The sequence below is a fragment of the Gavialis gangeticus genome, unplaced genomic scaffold, assembly GCF_001723915.1.
Source record: "Gavialis gangeticus isolate Ggan-Ray unplaced genomic scaffold, GavGan_comp1, whole genome shotgun sequence".
Lineage (NCBI taxonomy): Eukaryota > Metazoa > Chordata > Crocodylia > Gavialidae > Gavialis > Gavialis gangeticus.
In genome coordinates, this window is record NW_017729031.1 from 111,784,046 (window position 1) to 111,797,076 (window position 13,031).

Consider the following 13,031-nt stretch of genomic DNA (forward strand, 5'->3'; position numbering starts at 1 on the left):
TGCTCAGGTCCCTTCCGACCCTAGAAATTATGAAACTATAAAAGGGCTGTTTTTCATATTTGGGCTAGTTGTAGGAGAAAGGGGTCTTGGAAAGAAGACCTTCAGGTTTCTCAGGAAACCAGAGGCAGACCCTGCCCCAAAATCTTCCAGAGTCCATTGTTCTAGAGCAGTGTTTTTCAACCCACAGCTTGCGGGCCACATGCAGCCCAATCAGCACACTGCTGCGGCCCATGTGATATCCTGTTGAAATGTTTTGTAAATGGAAACAAAGGAAGTAAGTTCTGTGGGTTGGTCCACATAACACCTTGAATGCTGCAAGTGTGGCCCTCTGTGGCAAATAGGATGAAAACCACTGTTCTAGAGACTGTTCTGATGAGATGCCAGTAGGCAGACATAGGAGTGTGTGACTCCTCCTGAGATCTGAGGAATGACAGAGGAGCCTACAGAAGCAGGAAAAGAGATCTGTGGAGAACTTGTTGGCTTGGGGTAGAATCTGGATGTCGCTGAGTGGAAAGTTTCTATTTCAAAATCAGTGATCTCTGATTTTCCCCCACCACATCATTCAACAGCAGTAACACAGGGCTAGATAACTCAGGCCTCATTAATTTTCATACCTTCCAATAGCTAACAAGGGGCAAACCCAGAGTGGCAGTGGAGAGGAGACATTGAAGTGGTGGCAAGAATTCTCTGCAAGATGCTCTGTATTTCCCCAGATTCCTGGTCAGAGGTGAAGGTAGACTGTGAGCCCAGCTGGCAGCCCTTCCAGTCCAACTGCTACCGCCTGATTGGTGAGAAGAAGAGCTGGCAAGATGCAAAAAAGACCTGCCTAAGAAGCGGTGGGGACCTGGTGAGCATCCACACTCTCTCCGAGCTGGAATTCGTCACCAAGCAGATCAAACAAGGTAAGGGTTAAAAGGCCTGCATATGTGCTCCTTTGGAAAATTATGTATTTTTTGCATTCAACACACCCCTTCCCCAATAAGGTATACAGATTGTTTTTGTAAGGCAGAATGAAGAAAAAAGATCTTTTCTTGCAAAAACTGTAAGTATTAGTAAGTAAACTGAATAGTAGCTCTTGCAGCAGTTAGGGCAGGGGCACACAACTATTTCGGGGAGAGGGCTGCTTTCTGAGTTTTGGCAAGCTGTTGAGGGCTGCATGGGTAGCCCCACCCCTTGGCAGATGCCCAGCCGTCTGGTTGCCATCTTGGGCCGGAAGTCCTGCCCTAAGCTCTGACCTTTGCCACCAGAAATCCCTCCCCTTACTCCTGGAAGTACTCTGTTGGGGAAGGGGTTTTGCCATCTTAGGGGGAAAAAAAGCAAATTATATGCTAAAAATCAAACACCCACAATAATATATTTTAATTTAATTTAAAAATATATTTTGTCCTGATTTGTGTGTGTGTTTGGGCTGTGTATGTAGAAGTGATTGCATAATAGCTCATAATGCAGTCTTACTCGTATATTGTGTGGGGTGTGCAGGGGTGTTGAGGGATTATGGGTGGGTGGGTGTCAGGTTTGGGGGGAGCTATGGGTGGATGGGAATGAAGGTTTCTGGGGATGTGTGTGGGTATGGGAGCCACATGGTGCAAAGTGGTTGGTGGGTGGGCAGGAAGGTGGGGAAAGCAATGGTGAGGAGTGGAAGTGAGCAGAGTGCGGGGCCTGTGTCGGTGTCCTAGGGCCAGCGCCGGAGAGGCCCGGAGTGTGGTGGCAGGAGCGCGGGGCATGGGCTGGCAAGGGTCCATGGAACTGGGCTAAACTGCCAGCAGGGAGAGAGGGGAGCTACCTGATGGCTTGGCATCTTTGGGCTGGCTGCAGTGCACCTTGGCCTCCTGCTCCTTCCTGCCATGTGAGGCGGATCAGCCCTTGTGGCTTCCCTTGGGGCCACTGGCATAGTTGTGGTGGCCGCAGGTTGGTGGCGGAGGAGGAGAAGGAAGATGAGACGGCTGCCTGGAAAGTCCCATTTAGTGCAAATAAGGCAATCTCAATCTGATTCATATCCCACTATGTTACTGGCTGACACTGATTCACTTTGTGACCTCCAGGATGCCGCTTTGTTTTTCTGTGCCCCACCTGTAAAATATGCCTCTTTTCCCCTATTTGGTAAATAGTGTAAGGGTTACATCTCTGTTTGTCAAGAGAGTTCTGATGCTACTTCAATTAATGTCTGGAAAGGGTGTTAAGATCCTGTGGTGAAAGGTGCTAGAGAAAGTATTAGTTTTGTCCACTAAGGGCTTGTTAATCTACCAGAGACAGTTCAGAAAGCGCTCGCCAGGCAGTAACTGCACCATTTGTCTTCTGAGGCAATGACAGAACCAAGCATTTAATACATTAATCCCTATTAGGAATAAGAAATAAAGGCCTGGATCATCTCAGCTCATGCCATGCCAATGCCTTGGCATGGTGGTAGGAGGTACTGTGCTTCTGGACGTGCCATCTAACTGCTCTTGACCACCTGAGCTAACTGAGGGTCTCTTGGCGCTCATTGTAAGGGCCTTGACTAAGCACCCTAGCCAAATCCCAAATTTGGGTAGGTACTTACAGGGTGAGTCTACATGAGATGTTAACTGCACAGTAGCTTAACAACACTGCACAGTAGCATGCCAGGCAAAGCCCATGCAAATACAGTACTGTGCAGTAGTATTAGGCTACTGCACAGTTAGCGTCCAGAAAACCCCATGCACCAGTGCTACTGCGCAGTAGTGAGAGTTACTGCACATTGATTTAGTACTTAGTTATCCAAATATTAACTTAATGTACAATAACTACGGTGCATTAATGAATCTGTAGATGCACCCACTGAGGAAATAACCAGGAACTTCAGATCAATATGGCTTTAGTCCGCACTTCTTTTTATTTTATAATGTTTGTATACACAGTTAAATGGCTTCCTTGTTGCATCCAAATGGTGACTGCTTTCCACTGAGTGAAGGGATGCTATAACCTGCCTTGTTTAGGAGCTATGAAGCACTTTTTCACTCTCCCAAGAAAAACAGCAAGCATATGGCATATTTATTTATTGTTAGAACAGGGAAGATTATTCTGAAAGAAACTGGGCCCTGTGTTCCAAATCAAAACCTGTTGGAGCTGCTCCAGAGATGAGTTTAATCTTAGAGTTTTGATCATAATTGTCAGAACCTCTTGCTGCAGCAAAATATCTTGGAGAAGTGAGAGAAATATCACTGTTTACACTTTACAGACAGGGAAATTGAGGCACTATATTTATAGGTTCTGGCTTTGTTGGAGGGGAAGTCTGAAAAGTAATTTTTATCATGATGCAAGAAATATTTAACAGCATCCAGGAAATGAATGTCACCTCCTTCCTGGTTAAACAGCCTTGTGTTACAAACTGAATTGATAACAACATTTGTATTTCAAATCACCTAACTCCTTTCATTAAAGACCCTTTTATTTTTTAAAACTTGGCCAAATTACAACTGTTTGGCCTGACATCATTTATGCTCGAGATGAACATTTCTGGAACACTTCAGCAGAAAAAGTTCAACCATTTCTGAGATGAAAGTTTGGGAAAGTTGCATTTATTTTGCCAAGTGCTTAGATTTGTTGTTAAAAAGTAATCTTAGGACAGTTTCATTGAGAAGCTCTGGCACCTGTATGTGTGTGTTGGAGCAGGAGCTTATAATTTGGCAGCAAAGGTCGTTGCAGTATCAGAGGGAAGCTGCTTTCTGTCCCCATGGCTGTACTGTAAAGCTCAGGCACGCACAGTAGAGGTCTATTACAGCTTGCCAGCAAAATTTGTTGAAAATTTTATCAACCTAGAACATGCTTCACTTCTTCATGGCTCCAAATCACTGACAAGGCAGAGGATCAGCTAAACATGCTCCATCCCAGGACTGAAGGAGCTGAGCAGGATTTTTCCTGGGACTATTCCTCTCAGCTACTGAGGGTCTCAGTGGCACCGGAATTATGAGCAGAGAGACTTTCTCTTCTGCTCTGCATGCTCTGAAGCTGGCATCCAGGCAGCTAAGGAAAAGGAGGAAGCAAACTCGCGTGCAAAGGATGAGGGACATTGGTAAACTTGTAAGTAGGAGCAACAGCAAGAGGATGTAGACAGCAGTTCAGGGGATAGTGGTAGTAGAGGGTTACAGGAGCTAGATCCAAGGTGTGATAAGCAGAAAGAGGCAGAAGGTTTGTAATCACTAAATCACCTTCCATAATCTGGGATCGTATCCTAGAGTCCTCAGTCTCTATGCTGGCAGCTCATTGCTGTGAAATTCTGGCAAATTGTGGGCCTTTCCTTTTTCTGTTGCCTGGTCCGTATAAAGGAAATCACCCTAATGCTACCTGATGCTTGGTTAGCTCAAGTGCTAAACGTTTGTGCTGTGGAAGTAAAGGTGCCAGCTCTGCTAATGACTCAGGTCAGTGGCTAGGCAATCCCACCTGGAAATTCCCACAAATGGAGTTTATATTATTTTTCTCATTTGTGCTTAAAAATGTTTAGATGTATGTGCAGAGGACCTGGGCTGTAGAGCTAAGCCGTCATAAATGAAAGAAGGAAGGTGGCTAAAAATAGTACGTAATCATATATATACAGACTGCACCATAATGTGCATTATGTGGGGCCTGAATTAAAGTTGTATATACCACCTACAGTCTGTCATTTCCCACCATTTGAAAATTTGACTTGGGAATTCAGGCTGCATACCATGATCAAATGATCTGGGAGAATTCTCCTGGGTTTGTCCTCCTTGTAGAAAAAATGTATTCAGATAAGCCTGAGCAGACATTCAAATGCTGAGACCCTGAAGAGCAGAAGGCTTGCAGTGTGGACACTGCACAGCCAGGAGGTCCTTTTACACACACCTCAGCATACTCTGCATGCTCCCGCTGCCTGCCTGGAGACGCACGGTAGTGGTGCATAGGGCAGCCCTCATTGGCTGATCCAGACTGCTCAGGGTCAGCCTTTGTCTCCCTGAAGCACAATGTGGGATTTGTGAAGGGGGTGTGTTCAGTTCCCTGCTCAGTTGGAACAGTAGACTCCATCGTAAGTAACACAGTGTCTCCCTGAGGGGGAAGAGGGGAACAAGGCATCCTGGGGTGTTGGAAAACTGTCCTGTGGCTTCTCAGAAAATAATGTGTACAGACATTTGCTCTCCCAAGAGAAACTCTCCTGGGAGCAACTTAGCCATGGTTGTTCCCAGGTTATTTTTCTCCTGGAGCAGCCGTATTTGCTCCGGAAGAAAGAATCCTAAACATCTGTACATCCATGGTTTCTCCTGGGAAATCATTGACTCTCCCAAGAGAAACTGGATGTCTGTATGTGGCCTGAGACTTCTTTTCATATATTCTCTTTGCATATTGCTGTCACTGCTTAGATTCTCAAAGGGGCATAAAGGAGGCAGTCTTCTGGGAATGGGGCACTTAACTCCATTGGATTCCTCTGACATTTTTAATCATGATTATTTATTTTTCTACTTTTTGGTAAACCCTAAAAATCCCAGTTGGTGCTCATGGCCCTAGCTGCTGTACAGGCAGATAGCAAAGTCAGTTCCTGTCAGAGAAATTACAACCAGTGTGGTTTTCTAGCATTTTAGAGCTGAATGTGACTAAAAGCTGATCTTCCTGCATGAATGCTCAGAGGAGGCAAACCTTATACCATAGTACTCTAGATACGAGCAGGAGAAGGTTCAATCCAGTACTCTGTCAGGGCTCTGATCTGTTTTCCTTACTCTGCTTGGCAGATGTTGAGGAGCTTTGGATTGGCCTGAATGATCTCAAGCTGCAGATGAATTTTGAGTGGTCGGATGGGATGCCAGTAAGGTTCACATACTGGCACCCATTTGAGCCAAACAACTTCCGAGACAGCCTGGAAGACTGCGTGACCATCTGGGGACCGGTGAGGGCTATAGACAAAATGGGGCCTTTCTTGTCCAGTTTACAGGGGAGGGCTAGGGGCAAGTGAGATTTATCTCATTCCAGAGTGTGAACATTGTGTGATACTCCAGCATCTTGCATCCTTTGTGCCCCAGACACCACAAGGGAAGGCTCCCCAATTCCCCCCCGCCACCCACCAGTGTCCCAAGCCTTGATTGGAAGGGATGAGAGGTGAATTTGGTCTCCCCATTCCTTGCCCTCACATGCAGAGGCTGTTAACAATGGGGATGGTTGTGTGCAGGACACCTGCCTACTGGATTGAGTCCTACCAAATTTCTATCATGCAGGCTACCCACCAGCCACTTTTGGCTGCTGCCCACATGGGCTTTGAACTTACTAGATTATACTCTACAACATCAGACCCACCAGCCATAAAGGGACAATTAAAGGGAAGGGGCAGGAGAGGAAGTGCAGGGCCAGTGGGACTTGCCTGCATGTGGAACATGGCTATCTTACTGAGGCAATGTGAACGCCATGTTTGCCTCTGTCTGACCTGTTCTTGGATGTCATGTCCAGGAAGGGAGGTGGAATGACAGCCCGTGTAACCAGACCCTGCCCTCCATCTGTAAGAAGCCAGGCCGGGTGAATCAGGAGAAAGAGGAGGAGGACCACGGCTGCAGAAAGGTGAGAGGGAGTGGAGCAGCATGCTGCCTGGGGTGGAATGCTGGAAATACCAAGCTGGGGGGATGCTGCTTGCTTCGGTGTCTTGATAAGGACTCCAAAAGGATCCAGTACCCTGCTTGCCCAAGGACCATCACATGCCCGGCTGTCACTATGGTTTGGGGCTTTGGGGTCAGGGTGCTGGGCTAGCTTCTAGATTTCTCCATGCCTGGAGAGGGACTTGGGTGAAGAAAAAAAAAAAGGTCTGTGAGATGCTGGATCTCTGTTTGGCCCCCATGAGACTGAAAAGTGAGAATTTATCCTGTCACCTCATTCATCAGCATAAGACAACAGTTCCTTCCTGGTCACCCCTCTGTGAAGGAGATTGTTACTCCATATGGACTGTACATGTGGCAGCAAAGCCATACTTCTCAGCTTCTACCACTGAGCCCTTGAGGGCCAGCTGCTCCTTTTGGCAATTAGCAGAAGGCAATAGAGAGCAAGGTGTTTGCAACCAGAGGCCTGCAGCAGGTGATAAGGTATCTGCCTCTGTAGCTCCTTTTGCCCAGCCATGGGTTTCCCATGAAGCTTTGCAGCAGGTGGTTTCATTGTCTGATTGTTGGTGTGTAACAGTTAGCATTGACCTGGTCCTGTTCCTGAGAGATCCAGCAATGGTAGCATCAGCCCAAAAGTTCTGCCCCTGAATAGCTTGTGGGACTGAATGTGGAAAGTGAAAAAGGGGCTGAGCAGTGAGAAATGAAGAGTTAAATCAGTGTGCTCATCCCCAGAAGGCTTATATCCATAGTGAACAGGGGCAAGACAGTGTGACAGCTGTGTACTGTCTGTGGCTGCAGTTGTCCACAGGCACAGGATCCAGATGAGCATTCGTCACTGCATCAGGCTCAGCTGTGCACCATCCAGATGTGTCTGTGGTCCAGCTGTATGTTGGCCAGGGGCTGATGGGACTCAACAGCTGTTTATGTCAATAGTGAAAGGAGCTGGTGGGCCTGGGAGTTAGTGGTTTTCTGTGGGAAACCACAGCTGTGAAATATTAGGCCTGCTATTCCTACCAGACCATATAATGTTGCATGATTATTTCCTGAACAGGGGCTGTTGCAATACTGAGCACTTCCTCTGAAAGGTTAAGCACCTGCATTTCCCACTATGGAAAGCTGAGTGTGCCTGACAGCTCACACCATTGAAGAATGTAGCTTCTGCATCTAGCTAAACAACTTCTCCCTTCCATTTGTCCTGCCTTATGTGGGTCATACCAACATACTCTCTGTGCTACCTTAGGGCATGTCAGATATCTCCAGGGCCATTAGAGCAGTCAGAATGAGACCCAGGTAAATCAGTTGCATAATCAGACCAGAATGGGTCCAAAGGAGAGGATCCCAGCTTCTGGTCAGATGGAGAGCAAGGAATGAGGGATTCAAACTACAGGTCCCCACCAGTAATGTGAATGGATAGGGGCTTAACTAATTTACAGCGGCTGCCTTCAGATTTTGTGGGCGCCATTTTCATGGCAGAGTGCAGTGGGCCCCCCATGCCTCTGGCTGAGGGGCCCCAGAAGTCCCACCCCTCCCTGGATATTAACAGATGGCCCATCAGAGGTGAGGGGGTCCCATCGCACTCTGCTGCAAAAATTCCCCTCACCCACCTGGTGGTTCAGGACACCAGAGCTTCCTGCCTGTTTGCAGCTCCCCACTCCCCTCTCTGGCTGCCATTCCTTCAACACTTGTGGGAAGCGCAGAAGTTGTCTCTACAAGGTTTTACTTGTGCTGGCACATGAAAGTTTTGTTTCTGTCTCAGTGAATGGCTCTGAAGGGCTGGTGCAAAGCAGACATTTGCTTCTGCTGGAGTATTGCTGTATTGCTCTTTGCAGTATGAAGCCTTGGCTCCCTATTCATAAGGGTACTGAGCTGACCCTCATCCCTCTACTGAAATCATGGAAGCTCCATGACACAACATTTAATGCTACGCTGGACTTGCAAACATACTAGAGGGGACCATCCTGCACTGATCTGGAAGATGGACTGAGTATGGCACAGTAGGGCTGTGATTCCCATGCTTCCTCATCAGCTGTTTGGTCATCATGGAGGGCTGCTGCAGGGCTGGCAGAGCCTAACTACTGATTACCCACAGGCCTCTTCCTGGGATTTGACCCGGACTTTGTGCCCCATGGGTACTGAGGGCATTTGAGCCTGCACTATACAGTTTCCACTGTAGGGAACTGGGGAGCAGGGTGGCTCCACCAGTCATCCTCTGGGAAAGGTGTCAGCAGGTCTTGGCAGTCGCTGGCCACCTCTTGCTTGCCTGTATTTGTGGCTGATCTGTTCTTGCTAGGTTTGCTGAGGGGAGGGAGCATGGGCTGCTTAGCATAATGGATCCTGCACTGAGGATTGCAGCCAGTTGCTAAGGGCAGCATTTATCCTCAGTGATAAGTAGCTACAGGCCTCCTTTGCCTCTGGGTCACTCCTCTCCCTGCTCCTCCCCTCCCTCTCACATAAGTTGGCAAGCAGGTCAGCAAAGCAGGAACTCCAAGGATCTGTGTAACATCAGGAGTGACACTAATCCCTGCAGGACAGCTATGCTGCCTTCCCTCCAGGGAGGAGCAAGGCCCTTGGGGGCACAGTGGCATTCAGAAGGCAGCAGAAGGGGAGTATCTCCAGGCTTGGGCTTTGAAGACTCGGGCTGCTGGCTTACCAGGAGACAGCAGTTGTATGCACTCACCCACACAGAAGGCAGTGAGGAGATGGACTGTTGGTATTGTGGTGCTGTTGCTGTCTGCTCAGCTGCATTCATGTACTCTGGGGTGTCAAACAGTCTGCAGGCTGGATTTGCCCACGGAACCAATTTATCCGCCTCACTGCACTACTGGCATGGCCAGAGGAATGGCCTACTACAAAATGGTGATCAGTAACAGGAGGGCAGGTGAGAGCTGACACAGCCCTGGTCACCCTCCATCCACTTCACCCTTGGCCACTGCCATAGTCCTACTTTCCTGGCCACCAGCTCCCACCATGTGTCCCATGCTGGACACAAGGCTGCTGCTGCTGCTCATAAACTTATAAAGTAATAATGGACCTTCTGCAAATTGCAATAGGGGCTGTGATCTGAACTCATCATACCATTGTCCATCTGGAGGATCCCATAGCACTTTGGTGACCTCCAGAGAAATGTGGTCACCAAAGTGCTGCCAACTCTAAAATGGATTAGATCAGTGATTCCCACAGTAACACTGCACAACAGTAAAGGAAAGGAAGCAAAGAAAAATACAGCATCCAAATAATAGGAATTATAGAGAAGCAGGGCTGGAAGGGACCTCCATAGTTCATCTAGTCCAGCTCCCTGCCTGAGGCAGGATCATCCCTATTCAAACTAATCCAAATAAACTGGAAAAGGAAAATATAGTTATTTGGGTTGGGCTTTGATCAGGACAGCAATGTTAATGGCCTTCCCCTTGGGAAAAAGTGCCATGGGATTGTCAATGATTGTGAGACTCCCTGGTTTTCCAGCTGATCTGAGAAAAGACCTGCTCCCTAACGCACGCATGCACGCACGCGTGCGCACGCGACAGTGTTGCTTGCTGGAGCACTGAATTCAACATTACCTAAGAAATGAGAAAAAGCCACCTTTAGCAGGACCCCAGCCAGTTCGTGTTAGCACCATTACAGCCCAGAAGGCTTAAGAGTGCATCACTGTAGGATCCACAGATTTAAACCACACCTCTGTTTGCAATCTTCACTCCATCCAACCCTGGAGTCCTGGAGAAAATAACCACTAGCTGGAATGTCAAACAAGATTGTAAGGTTGCACATTATAATCAAGACCTAGGTACCTTCTCTAATCTACCCCACTGTTTTTGGATGACCCTCATTTACAGTAAAGGAGTAACTGTCTTATTAATGACTGGCCCCATTGCTGTGTGGACAGCTGTCACCTGGCTCCATCCATTGCTGAGAATTGTCCACCCTCCCCCACACAGAAGGAAGGGGAAGCCCATCTGTGCCCGGTGCCACCTGGGTACTTGCTGCTGGTGCTGCACAGCCTGACTGAAGACAAAGGTACACCTGGAGAAAAAGAAATACCAACGGACATGCTGGACAGGGTTTGGTGGAAGCTCACAGTAAAGGCTGCTTTTCCCTGACTCAGAGGCTGGCTGAAAGTGCGCCCAGTCAACAGGTCTCTAGAGAACCAACAATTGAATACCACTTAGTTCCTCCATCAATGTGTATTGATTCACCTCAGGAAGTGTCCTGTGCTCTGGCAGAGCTGAACACAAGGGGCAGCCTTCTCCTCTGGTGGTAGGAAGCAAAGATGTAGAAGGGAGAGGGGAGAACAGAGGCGTAGGGATTTTACAGTGGTGCCTGCTGAGAGCCCATTTTTCCATTATGCAGGGTGGGCTTAGCCACAGGTATCATTGGAGGCAACAAGGACTCATCCATTTACCCAAGATCCCCCCCCATCCCAAACCAGTTGTGTTGTGCCCTTTGAGCACCGCACAGCCCTTTGCAGATGTTCATTAGCTCTTCCAGGAGGATTGGTGCTTCTCTCGGTTTCACACAGAAAGCATTGCTGTCTCTTGAGTCGCTCTGCATGGGTCAGACACAAGGCTGCTGGCCAAACCTGGGCATCTTGACTCCCAGCCTTATGAATTCGCCATGAAAACCTCCTTGCTTCTTCCATAAACCAGACCGAGATGGCCGTGTCCTCCGTTCCAGCAGCTGAGCCAGAGGACGAGGAGGAGGCTAGCTCTCTCTCTCCTTCCCTTCCTCCCTCTCTCTCTCTATTCCAGTCTATTCTATATCCTGCCTGCTATGGCCTCCCTGGCCCTGCATGCTCTTCAGGGTTGGTCCTTAGTAGCCTATTCCCAGTAAACCCTGCAGGGGACCTAGTAGTACTGTCTTGTCTGATAAAATGCTGTGGTATTTTTGGCAAGTAGTGACCCCATCTGTTAGAGCTATTGGATGCATTCCTCCCAGACCTCACTGCCAGCTTGAATAATGGGCTGTTTTTCTTTATGGGGTTTTTCTCTCTCATCCCACTCCCTGCTCCCACTCCCCCTCCTTTCTGTTTTATTTTGGTAAAGTCTTCAAGAAAAGCAGTAGATCTGGTCCTTAGACACTACATCACCTAGAGGAGCAGGAGGTAGCTGTCCTAAGAGCAGGGGAGGAGAATAGTGAAGAATCAGGACTGTGTGCAGGGCAGAGGGCAGCCACATCTGGGAGCAGGGGGCTGGACGTGTGGCATCTAAGATGGGGAATGGAAACACCCAGAAAGGGAGACCTGGAGGTACTGAGATGGTGTGGGGTACCAAGGCACAGAGACTTAGGAGGGGACCACAAGTACTAGGAAGGGGTGTGCTATGTCTTGCTGAAGTATCATGACATGAAGTCCCACACCAAATCCCTTCTGGGAAGGGACAGTCATTTGGCAGGAAGCATGGCACTTGAGCATGAGGTCTATACAGCACTCACTGATAGTAGGGACTGCCACCCACTTCATGTGGTACACCTCTTTCCCTGACCCATGGCCTACCCTGATGTGACAGCCCTGGGATTCTCCAGGGCACATCAAGTCCTGAGCTGCAGACCTCTGATCCCTAGCATTAGGCCTTCTCCTGTGCAGAGTTTCTGTTGCTCCCAAATTGTTTCTCTTCTGAGGACCTTGCCCAACATAGCTGGGTTCAATTACCAGGGTTCATTCCTCCAGAAATGAGGGGTGTTGCTTCAGCCACCTCTTGTGTCCCACTGGCCTATATCCTATCTCCAATTTTAGTGGAGTGAAACAAAGGTAATGATTAACATCCCCATAACCCAGCTGGTTATCCCAGGGTGCACACTTGATGGGAGAAGGCACCTAATCCCCCCCGTGCCAGGCCAGTGGTACCAGCTCATTGTTAATCTTCCTTCTTTTGGTCTATCCCTGTTTTCACCCTTTTTGGGGCAAGGGGTGCATCTTTCCACATTGTCAGCCAGGCACACAACATGTGTTGGGTTCCTTAAGATGTAAAACATGCTAGTCTCTTGAGACCCTCTCCAGACTTCATTTGCCTGGTTCCTTCTCTGCCCCCACATCAGATTTGGATATCTGGCACTCATCCCTAAGACATCCAGGCCCTCCTGGAGCATTCTTAGTATCCCCCCTTCTTGTGGGTGGAGGTTCTTCAAAATACTGGCCATCCAAGATAAGACCCACTCTGTTGGCCTGTCTGGCATCTTGCATTTTGTAGGCATGGAAGAAATATTGTCGTGCCTGTGGATGCTGCATAATCTTCTGGATGTTACAGAGGATATTTGGCTCTGGATTTTGCCTCTGTGCCAGGCAGCAACTAGAAGTCCAACAAGAGAGAAGTGAAGGGGCTAGCTTGGAGACATTGTCTCTCTCATGCTTTGTCACAGATGCAGGTGTTACAGCAAGAGACAATTTTTCCCAGCAGTTTCAAAGGGCAAGTGAGGGTCTAAGCAAAGCATTGGGTGCAGGAAGTGTGTGTCCTGGCCTTGATGCTAGTTCCCCCTGTGAGTTGGGGGGGGGGG

At 48.4% G+C, this 13,031-nt stretch overlaps 1 protein-coding gene across 1 annotated transcript in view; it reads left to right on the forward strand.

Annotated features, from left to right (window-relative positions):
* Window positions 1–13,031, forward strand: part of MRC2 (mannose receptor C type 2) — a 135,178-nt gene that overhangs the window by 83,997 nt on the left and 38,150 nt on the right. Inside the window, exons 7-9 of the mRNA XM_019523589.1 lie at window positions 714–902; window positions 5,700–5,854; window positions 6,409–6,516. Of these exons, the coding sequence (XP_019379134.1) occupies window positions 714–902; window positions 5,700–5,854; window positions 6,409–6,516 (452 nt within the window). The remainder of the gene's footprint in view (window positions 1–713; window positions 903–5,699; window positions 5,855–6,408; window positions 6,517–13,031) is intronic.